Raw genomic sequence first — 18243 nt, forward strand, 5'->3', positions numbered from 1 at the left:
GTACACTATATCCAGAAAGAGCAGCAGAAAAAACCAATAGCTTGTCAATTTTACAATTTTAGTTATGATGTCTGCATATTGAGTAGGCATTGTGCAGCGTTATCTTAGCCCATTTATATATGAAGCATAGAACACAAATTTATGGTTATTTAAGATGATTTTTTGAGCTGTAAAATCTTCTAATTATGCAATAACAGTTCTTCAATCATATAAATTTATGTTACATTTTCTGCAAGATTTATGATTTACAAATAGTCTTCAATTAAGAAGCTTTACATCTTGTTTTTTTCAGAGAGTCCTGAGCATTTGTGGATTACTGTAATTTACATACAAAAGATCAAAGAATAATTTAAATAAAATCTTACTAAATTGTCCACAAAAATGAAAGCTACATTATACTTACTTTGGAAAAACAACTTTTCCAGAAACTCTCAAGTCAGCTGAACAATTTTCTTGGGAACAAAATCTTGCAAAAATAAACTGTAAAAGCCAAATTAAAAAAAAAGGAACTTCAGTGTCTTATGCTTCCAATGGTGAGAAACAGTATTTCCAGAGAAAGAAACCCATCACCTAGTAACTAAGCACCAGGAAGTGTCTAATAGCTCTTACTGCTAACATACAATTCAATCAGGCTACGATTTTCCATTTTCCAAACATATTCTGTGCATCCAGAGTAACAGTGAGGAGGCTTTCCAGACTCAGTCTGTCACAGTGAAACCTGTGGGTGTATGTTCAGACAATCTTTACAGCAGTACACAAGGAGGGCAGAATGTTTTAGAAGATCCAGAACTGATGTCTGTGCAGTCTCTCCTGTAATACAGCACATTAATTTTTTCAAGAGTTTAATTACAACTCTTACTTATACTACTGTTAGTAAGGTTTGATGAGAGCAGAGACACCATGAGTTGCAGGTGTCCATGTCTTGGTTTATCAGTATGTTACAGAGCACATTTCTGTCACTGTACTCAACATCTCCCTCCTTCCTTCTTTCTTTATAACTCTGAGGTTTCTAAAACAAAATTTTGAATGAAAATGAGAAGTCAGAGCATGCCATTTAAAAGAAGGTCTTACATATCTTGAGAGTTCCAATGGCCAACTGTATCTCAGTTACAGAAATCACAGAGAAAGCTGAGTTGGAAAGGACCCATCAGGATCAGAGCTCCTGGTCCTGCCCAGGACATCCTCAAGAGTCACAGCCTGTGCCTGAGAGCATTGTCCAAACACTTCTGGAACTCAGGCTTGGAGCTCTGACCACTTTTCTGGGGAGCTTACCATTGTGAAAAGTTAAAAATTCAGCATATTCTGACTTTCACTGAAGTCAAAGTCTCTTAAGTTGGAATTTTTTGGGAAAAAAGGTTAATTTCATAGTTACTAAAGAATATACTCTTTCTTTCCCCTCACAGACTTGAAAACCTGCAGTACTTTTACAGAACTAATATTTCAGCAATATCAACACTTCAAGACTAATACCAACATGATATTGTGTATTTAACACAGAAATAATTTTAAAGTACAATTTTTATGTTGTGTAGTTGAATGGGTATTTCAAAGAGTGTATTTCATATATGGGTTCTGATATATATAGTACTATTTATGCTGGCAAGTTCTCTGCACATATCTTCTTTATTTTTAAACCATAATACAGATGGTACACAAGTTCTGCAAAGATTTTTTTTAGCAAAAAATGAGGCAGTTTTTTAGCATTCTGGTTTATTAATTAATATCAAGACACAATCCCTAGGTGTAGGTCTGGAAAATGCATTCTTTCACATGCTATGAATCAGTGAAGCTTTTTTTAACTGGAGATTAAAACATGAATATTTACTCACTGCTTTGGAAAAAAGAGAACTCATACACTAACCTTGCTTTTTATAACATCTTTTTCTTTCCTGCGTTGAAGAACAGCCTCAAGTGGTGAAAATTCTTGAGCATTTCTTTTCTGTAGAATATGATGCCCCAGATGATAACTCGCTTCAACATGTACAGGAGTCAAGATATCCCTTACATCTTTCTACGAAAATTGGAAACCTAATGAGTTAATCATATAAGACAAAACATGTATGCTTATGTTTTAAACTTACAAGGTTGCCCAGAACTCACTAAAGCAGCATAACCTATTTTTCACACGTAAAATAATTCCATATGGCTAATACACTTTCATCTTTGTTGCTGAAGGAGGCAATCAGAAATGCATAAAGGCAGAATATGTTCAGTGACAGCATCAGCCATTTCAGAATGGATGATCTTCTATGATAAGAAATCCTACTGAATAGTGAACCCACTTCTGTCAATGATCCTGCCTCACACACCTATGAAAGGCTGCACTGCCCAAGTAGGAAAAAAGGCAAAGTTGGCTAAAATGAAGAAAGCTAACCAGTAGAATGAGGCCAGACAAACCCAATGGGTATTTACATATGAAATCAAAACTAGTTCTCCCACAGTACAATTAAAATTTTCCATTCTGTATTAAGAAGATTAAATAAATGATTATTTTGTACATGAAGCCTTACCTGTGTAGGAATGCTCAGATCAGAGCCCCAACTACCTACTTGTGAAAACTGAACAGCTTGAAGCACCAACAGTAACAAACCTGATTAAATTACTCCCTTAGTGTAGGGGACAGACAGACACTGATTGTCCTTCCACATGGCCACTGTTTTAATTCTTATCTGCAAGCTTGTGTTGGCCAAATCACATATTATCTAATTTGTAATAATTTTCCACAAGGTCTTCTCTGCATCTGCTTTATATTACTTCCATTATACTAATTAGCTATTAATTAGCCTTTACTCAAAATACATAAAATTTATATTGTCTCTTGCAAGGACTGTACTTGACAGACATTCACACTTACTTAACTTTAGGAGCTTCACACAAGTACAGAAACCTCAGTGGGTGGAAGGAGATGCTTATAATGTTATTAATTAAAAATTGAAAAGAAAATTGAATTCTATGTAGGAAAAAACTCCCTAACGATGGACTATAGGAACTGATGAGGCAAATCAATTCCTTCCTCCTACACAAATACCTGCTAATGCTGGTACAGCAATCTGAACAAGGTCAGCTGTCAATCACATCTCCATTTGTTTACAAAACTCTTATAAAGTAAGTGGCAATTTGCCATTGCTCGTGCAAGCAACATTCACTTAGGTGCAGTTATCAGCTGAGATCCATCTGGGAAATTTTCCAGTAGGTAACATAAGCTTCCCTTTTTACCCTGAAGCTTTGTGATGAAGAACTGGCTTCTAATCATGTCACAAACAAAAAATAAGGGAAATCAAGGAAGAAGAAAAATACATTGAAGAATATTTCCCTGCAGGTTTTTCTGTAGTTGTAGAAAATAAAATTTATTTTCTAGCCTTTGTGCAGGATCAACTGCATCGGTCACCTTGACAGATGTTTGTTTCAAAAGGTCACAGAATTGCTACCTTGAGGATTTCAAAGAAAATGTTAGGGAAAGTAGTCCATTATTTTATTAGCTTTATTTCCCCTTACATCTAAATACTCCCTCTCTTCCCTCCTAGATAAGGTCTGACAGGAGAGAAGTCTATTTCTTCTGAGTTTAATAAAATGTGGTTCCTTTGTGTCCACTGATTTTTATTGTTTGTTGTGGTTTAGGACTTCCAAGTTTTTCCAAAATTTTTGTTTTGGAAGACAAGCTTCTAAAATGTTTGATAGAATAAAAGTGATTAATTTTTTTCTTGTTATTTAAATGGCCTTAAAAATATTATATCCTTGCCCTGATTACAGATTTTATTCCATTTTCAAGGCAAGTCCCTCTTCACCTTTCAGCGGGATAGGTCATGCACGAGTGCTCTTCCTACCCCATTTCCACCCTCAGGTTATGGGTGAGTGCTGCATTCCTTGAAGGGAAAAAAATCAAGCGACCCCAAAGCTCTGCTTCACACCCTGCCAGCCTTTGGCTCCTTGCAGCACACTCACAAAGCACACCACACTACAGACCCTGAACTACAGACTTTTCTAGCAATCATCTTCATTTCACTTCCTGTGGATCAGGAATGGGTTTTTCCTTTTTAGCTGAGTCTACCTTATCTACTCACAATAACAACAGAAGCAAAACCGTATGCATGTTCTTTGTTATACTTACAGATGACAAAACATAAAAAATACAAGTTTTAAGACTTTGCATTAAGGAATACATAAGAAAATTCCATCAAAAATGTTCAGCAGAATATGAATGTTGAATCTTCATGATTGCTCCAAACCAACCTCAATCTATATATGATCTGTCATGCATAAAAATGATGAAAAAATTTCAAGAATGCTCAAGGTCCAACTTAATCACTGTGGTTATTGTTATTATACATCTCACCAATGTAAGAGATGGCAGATCTACTGATTTCCTCAGAGAAAGCTGAGAAAGCATCAGAAATAAAATATATTAACTGTGGAAGTTCTGAATACAAATATTTTACTTCCAAAATTATTTGGTGCAATTATAAACAGAATAGGTTCTTTTGCAGCAGGTCTGCTTTTCAGAGGAGAACAAAGGATTTACAAGACAATACATACTGAAAACTACATTACCCTCATAAATGCTGGATGATCTTTGCAGGTAGTAATATTGCTGTAAATCTTTACTTTTCCTGAGATTGTATCATGTGTTCCATTGGAGGAAAAATAAAATCTTGCTTGTGTATCCTCTTTTCTGTTCACGTCAACACTCACATTATAAAGCAACACTACAAAATAAAACCCAGGGAAAATAAAGGTTATAAATCTTCAAGTGTTGCAATCTTAATGAATTTATGGTAGAAATCACAATTTCTGACTCAATTCCATAAGTATATTTAAACATCCATTTTAAAATGCTTGGCTTAAAAACACTGACATAAATCCATACTAAGAAAAACTTCTAAAACTTTCTAATACTGAAAATTGCTTCATGGCTGTTCCCCAATACATGCATTTATATCAGGGATAGTTTATCAGGTGGTATTTATATTTTCTACCAAAATCTATTTACAGAAAACCCACTTCAGTTAGTTACAGGGCTGACAGTAACTTACAACAAACACTTAAGTCAACTAACACTGACAAATATTGTTTACCTTCACAGTTTTTTCTATTTAAGTTAGCATGAATTGCTATGGTAACAAGTTGCAAACAAGTTTCAGAGCATTACAGATCTATTACTTCTAATTTTTTTGCCAAGGGTTAGGTTATCTACAATTTCTACCAGTACTTTTTTTTAAATTAAAAAGTCTTATGTACAAGTCCAGCAAGGGTGACCCAGTCTGACTGCTCCTCTTTCAAAATTAATATGAGTTTCAAAAGATCTGATAAAGATCAAAAGATGCATAACTTAACAATTCATCACTGCATGTGTTCTCTGTAACATGCTCCCTAAGGTTATTGTCTGTTCTCACCTAGAAGAGTTGAGCAATTTAATTTTATATACCATGTACTTGAAGGGCTGTTTGCAGTTTACAAATAGCACATGACAAGTAGGTTAAAAGCACTCAGGCAATACAGGCAAATTTAGACAGTAAATTATGTTAAATTAATTCACCATGAATATTCCCTCTGAAAGACACCGCTTCTAGCAAGACCAGTTTTTTCCCAAAAGCAAAATATGCATTATATAAAACACAATACAAGATTTATTTTTCAGTAATTTTGGTAGGATTCCTTCTCTTTCAAAAAGTGCCCCACAATATGATCAGCTGCTTGAGCTGGTTTGTGAAGGAATGCTTTCTCTCTATTGCTGAGTGGAAGGCAGCATCCTCCAGCAGTCCCATCTGGTTTGGTCCCTGCCTGAGAAGATTGCTGTTAGAGGACATCTAAATATCACCCTTTTAATGCTGCTGTCTCTCCAAGCAGCAGTTCTAGCAGGGATGTGCTCTTATTCCAAACTGAACAGAAGTGTAGTGGCCTGATGTTACAGGGTAGTCATGACATAAAAAAGGTATCCATGTTTTCAGCTTTTCATTTTATACTGAAGTCAGATTAATGCTCTACTGAATGCCAGCAGCATTATTCTGTAAATAGGTGCATTTGAAATCAGTACATATAGGGGATTATTTTTCCAGTAGCTTACCAATATAACCAGGTACCTCCCGTCCTCTGTAGGCAAAGCATATCTTCAAATTCATACAGGTGGCAGGCTGCTCATTTTCCATGCAGTTCAAATTAGTTCGATTTATTGAACTAGAATGCTTCAAAGAAGCTTCAACAATTATCACTGGCTTTGTTCTAAGAATAGAAAAGAGTAACACAAATAATGTTCAGATATAGCTTACAGAATTTCTGCAAAAACTAATCATCCCTGACAACCTATTCTTATATTTTAGAATTATAATTTTAAAGTTATCTGCATTTTTCAGATAGTTTCAAACAGTTGTATGCAAATTATTTTTACTTCAAAAAGTTACAGAATGGTATTTTCATCTTTTCAATGTGTTTACTTAAATGTTTCACTTGTAGAGCCTTCTAGAGCCTAATAAGTTGAAGATATCAAGAATATAATGAGTTAAATTAAATTACTGAGTTTTAATAAATTCCACTAAAAAATAGAGTTGTATGGTCTTCAAAAGTATTGAAACACAGCAATCTCACCTCAACACCACAGCAGAATCAGAGAAAAATGCACCAACTGCTACATCTGCACAAAAAGAATGTATCAATAACCATAATTTGTCAAGAGGAATTACTTAGGTACAAGCATTTTATAGCATATTCACCTTTTGGTGAATATTAAGACACCATTTGCCCTTTATTTACTAGAAGGGATATACTAGTATTTAAAGACAGCTCCTCAAATACTTGTGCACTGTCCATAAATGCTGCATGCTAATTTGCTGGACTTCCACATATTGATAATGTGATGATTTGATTTCTATTTCCCATTTAAGTGGTTGATACTGAAGGACAACTCAGCTAAATAGGAGATACTTGCTTTCTTCTCCATCCAGATATTCAACATTGCTATACATGCACATACATATTGGTTTTAATACATAGAATTTATTTGCTTATGTCTATTATATGTATGAAATTGTACATAGAGAGAGATAATAGTATTTCCTTTATTCCAAATGAACTGAACTCTATTCATGCAAGAAGGAAAGAAATATAGACAGTTTATATACCTCCCAAATCAGGTAGCAAAAGTGAATTGTCAGATGACTAAATGATATAAGGGCCTGAGGATGTGACTGCCAGAGTAGTAACCAACAGCTGACCTGTGAGCAGACTACTTGTAACCTGTCCTTTAGGCCAGCATTACAAATTAACCTGGAAAATGTTTCTGTGGACAGAGCCAGAACACACAACAGGGTAACTTTGTGCTTTTGCATCCTCAAGAGCAGGACAGACATACCTGACCTGACCTAAGACTTATCTGCAAAATGTCAGAATGTTTTGATGATGTGTATAAAGCAATTAATAAATTCTTGGCACCAAGTTAGCACTACTTTGTCATGGCCACAAGAACTCCACAAAGGTTTTAGCTCAATGCCATGAGCCCTAAGTGGTGTTCACTCAGACTGAGAGTCAAGGAGCCCATGACTCCTGTCAGAATCCAGACTCTGGGAATGCCAGCAATATATTCAGGTTAGCACACTAGTCTGGACAACAAACATGCTTCCAGTGCCCAAAGTACCTCATTGTGACATTTGTAAATGAGATGTCTGCTTTAAAAATATAAATAACATTTCTCTTCCCTTTGTGCGCTATGATCTCACTCTTACATTGTTCTCAGTCCTTAAATAATAGTTAGGTGACCGTGAAACCTGACTGCCTGGCCTCAGCTTTACCTCTTCTTTTTTCTTCCCAAAATGTGAGATGTGACATGTCATCTCAATAACAGATTCTGCTTCTGATAAAACTATCAAGTAGGACAGTAGGGTTGTTCCCTATGAATTTCTATTATTTTAAAAATTAAAAGTAAACAAAATTGCTTAATTTACCTTGATAACCATTGTTATCTACATCAATGCCACTTGATATGGATTGTCCAAACATGCTTAAAGAATTACTCACTTCTTTTCCTTGTATTCTCTGAGGACAAAAATGCAAAAGAGAACATTATTCCTGGAAAGCTAATCTCTGAGTTACAATTTCCAGTGAAAAATGTTAGCAGAACAATCCTGATGGTGAACTTAAATCCGATAAACCTTTTTTAAAGCTCCCAAAACAATTTTTTTTTCTCTTACAGGTTATATTATGACTGGAAATCACAGACCATGTAAAAATTTTCTGAAGTCTTTTAATATACTTCAGATGGTCAGACTGTTAAATGAAGGGAAAACTCTCTCAGATTTAAACTTGGGGTTTTTCTGGATTGGGTATTTTGCATTGGAAAAGCATACCTGTGAAAATGTTGGTGTTATTCCATCTTTCCTGCCATTGTATATATAAATAGCCCCTTTTAGATTATCTTCGTGTGGAGCCCCAATTGCCACATCTGTGAAAAAACAATTCAGCAGTGATCATGGACTAGGAAATATGACCACTGAGCAGCTGAAGAAATGCAAATCTTGACGCATGCAATGCCAGATCAGATTTACTTGCCTGAATTCAAAGGCAGTTGTGAACACAGATATAAAGCAAACAAAAACAATACAGACCAGCTCAGTAATCTGATTCTACCTTAATTACTGAGTGTGAAAAGCAATAATCAAATACTGCCATTTTGTTAAAGACACAGTCTATTTCTAGCAATATTAATTTTGACCCTTAAAAGGTTAAAAGGTTACCATGAAAGAAGGCAAAATTATCATGATCTTTAAAAAAAGAGGAAAAACTGAGCTTTATATTTATGGAACAGTGATGATTTTCCTGCTCTTCCCACATGGATTAAGTCACTGAAACACAAGTACTGTTATTACAGTGCCCAAAATAAACTATTTATTTTTCTATGAAGTGTTCATAACAGTTAATAATAAGCTTGGAAAGGCATTTAACAAGGAAATGAAGGTACAAAGGGATATTGCCACAAAGGGATATGTTTTATGCCCAGATGACCTAATCCCAGAGGGGTATGGCAATTTGTAACAAACTGAATGAACGTACCTACACACCAATCCACCCTCAACAGCCCTTACCAAAAACTCCCGTGGTTCAAATAGCCAGAGGCTGTTTACCAGGGAGGGATGGGGAGATTATGTACACCATCTTGAAAGTCACTGTTAATAACTGGGAGCTTACACTTACAAATAAGCAAAAACTGAACTATCTGCAAATCAGAAATACTTTAGGCTGCACTGAACCAAAATCACAAAAAACCCAAACCTTTGACTGTTTGGTTTTACACAGCAATTCTCTCATTGAATCCACATTGACTGAGCCCATACTGTGGTGACTAAACCACATAAAGCACATTATACATCTCTCTACTAGTGAGATGAAAATGGGACAGTCAAGTTGTGCCTGTTAAAATTACACACACGCTCTTGAGGTCGGATTCTACACCACCACCCACACCATTATCTTTACAGGGCTGATACTGATGGTTTAGATCATTAAAGGAGTTGGCTCTGCTCTGTTTTTTAATTATTACAGAAAAATGCTTTATATTACCCAATTTCTCTTTATATTTTGCTTCCAGCCTTTTTCTTACAGCAGTCTCCCAACATGAAGGTTGCTTTCAATATCCCCATGTATTTAGTACTTAGTGGGGACAAAGAAGCAGATTTTGACTCCATTTTTGTTTATGATTGTTACAAAATTGCCAAATTGTTCCCCAACCTTCATCTCAGATATTTAAAACATGATTAGTGATTCCATTTGAGTTACAAAAGTTACAGATTATGCTATCACTTTATGCTCATGCTCTTTATTAGACAAAACCTGGTGCCTTGGTATTAAACATCAATGACTGTGAAGCAGCTGTATTTCCAGTCAGAAAAGAGAAGTCGAATCCCAAACCAAAAGAATTCTCAGACTTCCATAATCCTCCTGTTTATCATGGCATTCCATTGATCACAGACAATGAAACCCAACAGGTTTTCTTTGTATTCTTACCTTCAAAGCCATCATTGTCTATGTCTCCTAGATTGGCTATAGACTCTCCAAACCTTGCTGCATACGAGTCACTCCCACTGAGCTCTATGTTCAGCTCTACCATCTTTGCTCCCTGAAGGAAAACAGACACATGGCACATGAATGGAATATTACTCAAAATGTTAGAACTGCCTTGGATACCAATATATAACCCCACCAAACTTATTGATGTAGAAGCAAGCATTTTCAGATACATTTTATGGTATTTAGTGTAAGAATAGTAAAGTGACTACACTTCCACTTCTGAACCTTAGAAAGAATGAAAAGAAGCCCATTCTAATGCATGATCTGTCCAGCCATATCAATTGCAAAACAGGAGTACCAGTCTGTTTCCTGACTGGTACCAGTAACTGCATGCAAATGTTTCAGTCCTTGTTTGTTTCTGAAGGGCCTGGTAAGTTGCTCTTCAGCTGGCCGTTCAGTGGGAAGCACAGCAGTGGAGGAGAGCTTGGAAAGGGGCTGCAGGGGCAGGCTGTCACCACCTACAGCTCCTAGGAAACGAACCCAGTCTGTGTGCAGCTCCAGCACTGACTGGTGGGAGTAACTGTGCTACAGCTGACACTGCAGCCTTTGGGGGTGGGCTGTGCACTCCTGCTGGGGCAGTCATCACAGCCCTAATGCTGCTTTTTCCATATCTGGAAATATGGAATAAGAAGAGAGGAAAACTCTTCCTCTTACCCTGTTAAACCAGAATGGCTGTGTTGCCGTGTGTTTTTAAGAGAAAATACTTACAGAACCTGAATTAATATAGACATAAACTCTTCCCTCTTCTCTGATGGTACTTTCCATTGGAGCACCAACCAGTAAGTCTGAGTAGCCATCTGAATTCAGGTCCACAGCACAAACTGCAGCTCCAAAGTAAGAACCAAGCTGTGTGCAGACAAGAAATCATTATTATTTTTACATTTTAATGAAGATGCACTAGAAGTTATGAGGTGCAGAAAAGCAATAGGACAGATTTACCTTTTTGCCCTTTACTTCAAAGAGAATATTTATTTCCCCCTCCTTGCTAAAAATATATGCCTAAAAGGAAAAGAAAACACAAGCAGAATTCAGCAAACTGTAATCTGGAACACTTCCCTGTGCTTTCTCTACAGCATGTGCTAGAGAATCAGCACAGCAGTGCTCAGTATCACAAATTACAGCTACCTCCTGCCTCCTACCTGCATCTTTCTTCAACACCACAGTTCACATCAATGTTATCCAGATTGCCTACCCTAATTCCTTACTCAACTTTCCCCCATGAAAAGTCACATCTGATACTTGTCTTTAATATATCAATCTATATTGGAAGATCATAGTATTTTTGGGGTTATAGTCATTAAGTCAATATTATAGACAATTCCTTACTTTACCAGTCTGCTCCTGTTGGGGAGCCCCTCCAATTACTTCTATACTGGATGGTGTCAGAAAATGTCCAGCTCCAATAGAATATCCTGCAAATCAGAAATGCACTATTCAGTACTGGGAATGCTATGTAACAAAGAAAGAATAGGAGCATGCCTTATAAAAGCTCTCAACACCATAAATTATCATGAGTCTGACATTCAGACCTCATGCAAGTCAGCAATGAAAACAGAATAGAAAGTTTTTGAAGTATAAGTAAAAGGTCACTACAGATAGTAAGTTCCATCAAGCACGAAAAAGTGTCAGAAACACTCATTTCTTCCCAAGAACTCAATTATCTGTCATACTTCAAAAATTTATTTATAAAATAAATTGCAAGCACCTTCTGATAATGCATATTCTGCAATTGTTCAGTAAGTCCACACTATTAATACAAATAAAAATTATCCAAGTAGATGTACTGGAATGTGGAAATAATAGATTCAATTGTTACTCTGACTATTATAACTGGATTTAAGAAAAATTAAATGTAGTGCTATTTCTATGTGCACATACACACATAAAGCACCATGGACACACACATGAAAATGTCAGGAACAAACTGCAAAAGCCTTATTATGCAGTAAGAAGCCATTACATCAGCTTTAGTAAATAAATCTACATTACAAAGCATTTCTGTATGTGGAGAGAGATTATAAACAGGACCATGTTTTGGTGCAGACATCCAGACACAGAATTGCAAAATAAAGGCTAACACCTTAACCTGTAGCTGCACAAGTCATCCTTACTCTTTCCAGAGTACATCACAACTCAGAATACAGGACAGATAACATATTCCACTACTCTTGCATTTACTGAATGACTGCTGATGTTCCTGAATGCAGAGGAAATGGAAAAATCATCTTAGATAGATGAGAACAAGCTTTGAATCTTTTGTCAGTGAACACAACTGCCTAGAATTAAAGTTCTCATTAAGCCACCTTTTTCTTTTCATATTTTAATCTAAAAGAGATGAACAGAGCAATTTATCATTTGAAGGTCAACATTTAGCTTTTATTTACTCAACAAAAAATTAAGGATGAACCTTAATTTACCTCCTCTGACATTTACTTTCTAGTTATTTTTGTTTTGCCAAAGTGCAAACATTATTAATTCTTAAGGACTTAAAAAAAAAAGCCAAACATACACAAGAATTACAGTAATTACATAGTTCTCATTTTTCTTTAATGGTATTAAAATGTTTGGCAGGGGAACGGGAAATCACATAACTGACCCTTTAAAGGAATAGAGAAATGAAATTTTATTTCCAACGCCATAGTTTTCTCCTTTTTACCATGACTACAGTTTTTCAGTTTTCTGAAATGTTACTTGCCCTTCTCAGATTTTTCAAAGGAACCGTCTTCTACTTTATGATTTCTTTACGGCAGTTTAAGTGCTTAAGGTTACTTTTTCATCAGGGCCAGCTGAATTGAAAGGCTGAATAATTTTGAAAATTCCTTTTATAGAAGTCAGCTACCCCTCTCCAAGAGATTCTCAAGTAGTCAAGAAAATATTATCTAGTGTTATATATTACAAATATCTAATTTCCTTCCTTCTTTCAGTTGTCTGGCACACGAACACCCTTGTTTCCTCCAACTTATGGAAAACGCTACAATACTACTGCACTTCCTGTAGTCTCTAGGTTCTTAATCATTATTCTTTATTTATATTTTTCATTAAACTGTTAAAGATGCCAATGCCTTTGTCCCTATGAGTGCAAGAATAGAGTAAGTAGATAATGCTATCTCCTTACATGCTTGAATTACACTCTGGTCACAATATACTTCCACCATTTGGTAGGGATAATTTCATTCATTACTTAAGGGAGCAATAGACTCAGACTTCTAAAAAATTAATTTGGTAACAGAATTAACCCTGAACAGATTTTTGTCTTCAATAATTATAAAGATGGCACAGATGCTGAGGGAGGGAAGGAAGGTACCTTTAAACCTTTTCAACCACACCATGGGGCTTCAACTGCAATATGAGGGAAAGGAGCAGAGGTTAAAGTAGCATGAAACTGCAAAATTCCAAGTTTATCACAGCTGTTACTGTACAGACATACAGATGAGTTAATGGTGCTCTTCTTCACCTTCCTGTAGAAGGGCAAGTTCAGAAGACATATGGCTCTGCTGAGCCAACATGCACCAGATCACTAGAGTGAAGCAAACTCTAGCTGACTTCAGGTCCTGGATGGCCAAGGCAACTAAGAGAGATCACATTTGTGTGCAAAGGCCTTTGCTAACCTCTCCTCAACACAGTCCTTATGCAGGTTTTTACCCATTTGCCTGGATCTGGCTTCTGGCTGTCAATGATTTGACTCATTCAGAAATTCTCATTCTTATACTTTCAGAAGCAGAAATCTGGAATGAATTTATTTTCCCTAGGCAGGTGCAGTACTTTTCCTGCTGATTACTATTGGAAAACTGGAGCTTTCCACTCTCTGAAGCTCTTTTTTTGTCCTGTGAAAGGTTAGAAGTTCTACTGGCTGACCCTAGGCATCTGCGTGTCTGATCTCCCTTCACCAGTCAGTCTCTCTTCTGCTTGACTTTCCCACAGAGTCCCTGTGGCCTTTGCAGGCCCAGAACTGAATTCTGAAGTCTTAGTTTCACTGTGTTTCACAATAGCTATTTCATAACATATGCCAACTTCCTATTGTCAGAAGAGTGGAATCAGAAACAGGAAATATTTATCCACGTGAACCGGAACTTCGAATGGGAAAATGCAAAACCCAATGGTCACAAGCAAAAATTTTCTTGCTTAGGAATTCAGGAAGGACAGATGAGCTTTTCTCAGTGCAGTGAGAACTCTGAAGCTGCTGCTGTTTTTTTGGCATAAACCTTTCCAAACTGTAGCACTAAATTCAGCTGGTTACTGGATATAGGCACGTGAGTAGAACTTCATGGCCTTGGTTACAGACATTCATAAATGAGGGTTGCCTTCCCACATATCCAGACTAAAGTATGTTTGGAATAAAAAAGAAAAAAAAAAACAACATTGGAGGAAAGTTTGTTTCTAAAGGTCACAGCATAGTTCCCCTTATTGACAATACAATTAAGATTTCCCTGCAGCTTTCACTGTAAAAAATTTTTCATATTTCTGTTAAATGTGAAACCACTGTCTTTTTCTGTGAAAGCTCGTGGCAGCATTGCAGACTTGAGTAAAATGAAAACCATTGCTAATCAGAAGCATTCCTACCTTCCAAATCAAGAAATGGTTAAAAGTCAGTGGAGAGATGGTAAGAATAGAAATCCACTGTTTGAGAAGTTTCCTCATAAAAAGAACAGAGAGGAAGCCTTATACATGAGTAATACTTCACAAAATTAGAAATCATCTGTAGAACTGTTGCTTCTGGGGTTAATAGTGAAAACACTCAAAAACATTGTGCACTCCCCCCAAGACCAGCTATTTAGCTTATATTTTAGTAAAGTGTTAAGTCCTTTAAGTACCTAGATAACTGCCAGATTTCACTTGGTTACTGGAATCTGTGTAAGAGTGGATTGTACGTGCAGTTGTGTTGTATACAAACACAGAACCAGTCCAATAGAATGATCCAGGGGCTCCCATTATAATTAAGTCCTAAAAGAAAAGCAAAACAAAGCCATGTTATTCACACTGAAATATTCATGAAAATAAGCAAAACAAGTAAAATGCTCTTGTTTAGATCTCCTGTGAATTCTATGAAATGCTACTGGAGATGCATCTGGCTCAGCACTGGGGTTTACTACTAAATTACAGATAATATTTTCCAGACTTTGTAAAAATACCATTTTTAAAAGCTTTAAACTGTAACAACAAAATACAGCAATTCAGGATATTCTCTTCTCAAATGAGCTTTTTAGAAGTTACAATCTTAGGATGGAATGAAGATTAAATAATAGAGAGTATTACTCTGTAAAGCAAGAAGGCAAGCATTATAAATGTTACATCAAACATATTAAAGATAATAATAAAATTTCATCCTCTGCTATATCCATGCCCTTTTTCCAGATGAAAAATAACTGGTTTTAGTAAGGTGTAAAAGTATTCTTGGGATTAAAAATGAAAGCCTTACTTGGGAATTACCATGCAAGTCATAGCAAGATTTAATTAAAAATAAATTAAAAAGTGATTTTTCCCTCCCACAATAAAATACAGCATTGATGTTTGCATTTACACATCCCTTTTTAGACATTATACATAAAAGTAAGTATATAAACAGAGAGACTTCTGGTATCTTTAATACACACCTCAATGTAAAAACTAGATATTCCAGCCTGACATGACCCATGTCTTTCTCCATACTTTCGTGCATGATCTGCGAATGGGCAAGAAATATTCAAAAGGATGAGAAGCAAGTACTTCCAGAGTTTTGTCACCAGGCTTTAACAGAAGTTCAGAAAACTTATGAAAAAATAAACAAACAAACACCTCCCCAAAAAGTTGGTTTTCAGTTCTGCAATAAAACTAAAACGACTGGTTTCTACTAGATAGCCTTTAGGTGCAATATACTATTGTAACAAACTTAAAACACTGTGTATCACTTGATCACACCTGCCTTTGAAATACTGACTTTAAAGGCTATACTTTCAAAATTGTTCCATGAACAAAACAGACAAATAGTTTGAGCACCACGTCTGGATACTCTTCCACTCTGTACTTCAGGCATACTCTGACAGGCTTGATTGAACTTGCCCTGTGCTCCACTGGTGCCATGAGGGGTTTGTGTTATGGCAGTCTCAGACATCCTGCTTTCATCCTAGCAATCCAACACTGTCCCAGCTCTGCTTTCCTACAATTCTTTGCTGACTGCCTGCCATCAGGGTTCCCTTCATTCCATACACAGATTTGTACACTTAAAGTCTCCAAAGATCAAAAACACATGATTTCACTACCCCTTGTAAGAGTCTCCAAAGCCAGCAGTGGGACATTTGATGGCACTACTCTGTCTGCACAGGAAGATCACTTTGTCAGCTGATCCTTGCATTGGCAAGGCACAGGGCACGTGATTGTTCTCCTGGGTGGATGGTAGATAACAATGGGAAAGCATGGATGGAATAATTTGGTAGATTCTGGTGCTGCCTCTTATTCTGCTCCTGAAGTTCTCCAAGGAAGAACCCCTGAAGGTCTCATGCCACAGCAGCAGCCTTGGCAGAAGACAAGTAAGGGACAAGGACATGCAATGTGACAGGCACTGCAGCACCTTTGCATCAAAGGCTAAGGAGCAGGTGGTACAATCACTTGCAGGTATTTCTGCTGCTCTGCTGCGAGACTCTGCAGAGCAATGACAAGAGTAAAGGAAGGAAGGATGTCCTCTACTGGTCTGGTTTTGAAAAGCACACATCCTTCAGCAATGCAATCTGGGAAAAAACTACTCTGATGCCCTGTTCCATTTTTTTTTTTGCCTTTTGAAAGCAGGTTTTCTTTGAAGTGATAAACATCTTTACATCACAAACTGGGCTCATATCATCAGCACTCAGCCTCCAAGCCTTTGGCTGCAGAACACCTTCTCATAACAACACAGGCTTTTCACAAACTCTGCACCATTCAATTGCGTATCTCACCCTTCCCTACAAAAGGACTCAAGCCTTTTGCTTACCTATATGGCATGGGCGTATTCCATCGACAGTTCGAAAATCAGGAGAGATGGTAAAACAAATGCCCTGTGGCAGTTTGTGCTCAATTTTGACGTAAAACACATTTTTCCATCTATGTCCACAAGCCTATAGATATAAAACAAACACAGCATTTGACATGGAAGCCCAAGAAAGCTGGCTGCAGTGTGACAAACAGGCCCAGTGGTTAATACATACAATGATAGATCCGTCCTCCTTTGGTTGCCTTGACAAGCTGACACCCAGCCACTGATTATCCCGCTCTTCCACACACGTCTTCCCACAGTAGTTGCTACTGGGATGGCCTAGGAGACAAAGACCAGGGCTCTGAACAGAGGGACTAGGTGAAGAACAATGTGGTGGGTAACAGGAGAATCCAAGAACTCTGGGGGACGGTGCTGCAATTTGGATATGGTGGCTCTGACCTCTGTCTCACACAGGTCACACAGACTTTTTACTTTCTTTTTGAGCAAAGTTATGATTGTGGGTAGCCAAAGGGAACATCCTGGCTCTGAATGTGATAGGCTGGCAGTGAGGATGGGCTTCCCCATCATTACTCAGATAGAAAGTGACATTACACTCAATTCTGGTGAAGGGCTGTCCCTGTAAGTGCTCTTCAGCCTAAATGTTTGTAAGAAACACAAGTAACACCTGTGAGTGCCACCTAAACTCTAGCCTAAAGCAAACATCCCTCCAACTGTGTGTCTACTGGTAGCAGATCTTAAAACAATCTCTACTGCAAATGGCTATCAAATAAGGGTTGTATAACTGCCACCTCTGTTGGGGATGGCACATCATTACCTATGCACATCCTGCATGCTTCTTTCACTGTTGCAATTATTCACTAGCAGCTCTTAGTGTTGGTTCTTAAGTAGAGTTACTTTTTAAAACCTTGAGAAAACACACTGAAATGTCTTCTAATTCTGCCCCACAGCTCAAAAGGTCACAGTATTGCCAAGTTAGCAAACATCTGCTTTCCTCTGGAAAGCAGTAGCGAACCCCACAGTAAGGAGAAGCTACACATTTATTCTAAGTTATATAAAGGAAGTTTTTAATTTTTAAGATGTTTGTATGAATAAGCATTAATCAAATTGTTGAATTGGTATTTTCTATGCATCAGCGTGATAGTTTATGAAAATAAGTTCTTATAAAATAAGGAAACACATTAGTTCATTTGAACAAACTCTTTTGCATAATTTTTAAAACTTTCTCAGATTGAATACAACTACAGGTGAAC

The 18243-nt window shown here is 36.9% G+C and overlaps 1 protein-coding gene across 1 annotated transcript in view; it reads right to left on the reverse strand.

Annotated features, from left to right (window-relative positions):
* ITGA4 (integrin subunit alpha 4) overlaps positions 1–18243 on the reverse strand; it is a 34578-nt gene that overhangs the window by 10968 nt on the left and 5367 nt on the right. Inside the window, exons 3-17 of the mRNA XM_058027580.1 lie at positions 17205–17311; positions 16991–17114; positions 15642–15709; positions 14862–14991; positions 11377–11462; positions 10990–11049; positions 10759–10896; positions 9988–10099; positions 8334–8428; positions 7932–8022; positions 6580–6625; positions 6062–6216; positions 4549–4703; positions 1862–2011; positions 404–480 (exon numbers count right to left, since the gene is read on the reverse strand). Of these exons, the coding sequence (XP_057883563.1) occupies positions 404–480; positions 1862–2011; positions 4549–4703; positions 6062–6216; positions 6580–6625; positions 7932–8022; positions 8334–8428; positions 9988–10099; positions 10759–10896; positions 10990–11049; positions 11377–11462; positions 14862–14991; positions 15642–15709; positions 16991–17114; positions 17205–17311 (1594 nt within the window). The remainder of the gene's footprint in view (positions 1–403; positions 481–1861; positions 2012–4548; positions 4704–6061; positions 6217–6579; positions 6626–7931; positions 8023–8333; positions 8429–9987; positions 10100–10758; positions 10897–10989; positions 11050–11376; positions 11463–14861; positions 14992–15641; positions 15710–16990; positions 17115–17204; positions 17312–18243) is intronic.

The sequence above is a fragment of the Melospiza georgiana genome, chromosome 7 (assembly GCF_028018845.1).
Source record: "Melospiza georgiana isolate bMelGeo1 chromosome 7, bMelGeo1.pri, whole genome shotgun sequence".
Classification (NCBI taxonomy): Eukaryota; Metazoa; Chordata; class Aves; order Passeriformes; family Passerellidae; genus Melospiza; species Melospiza georgiana.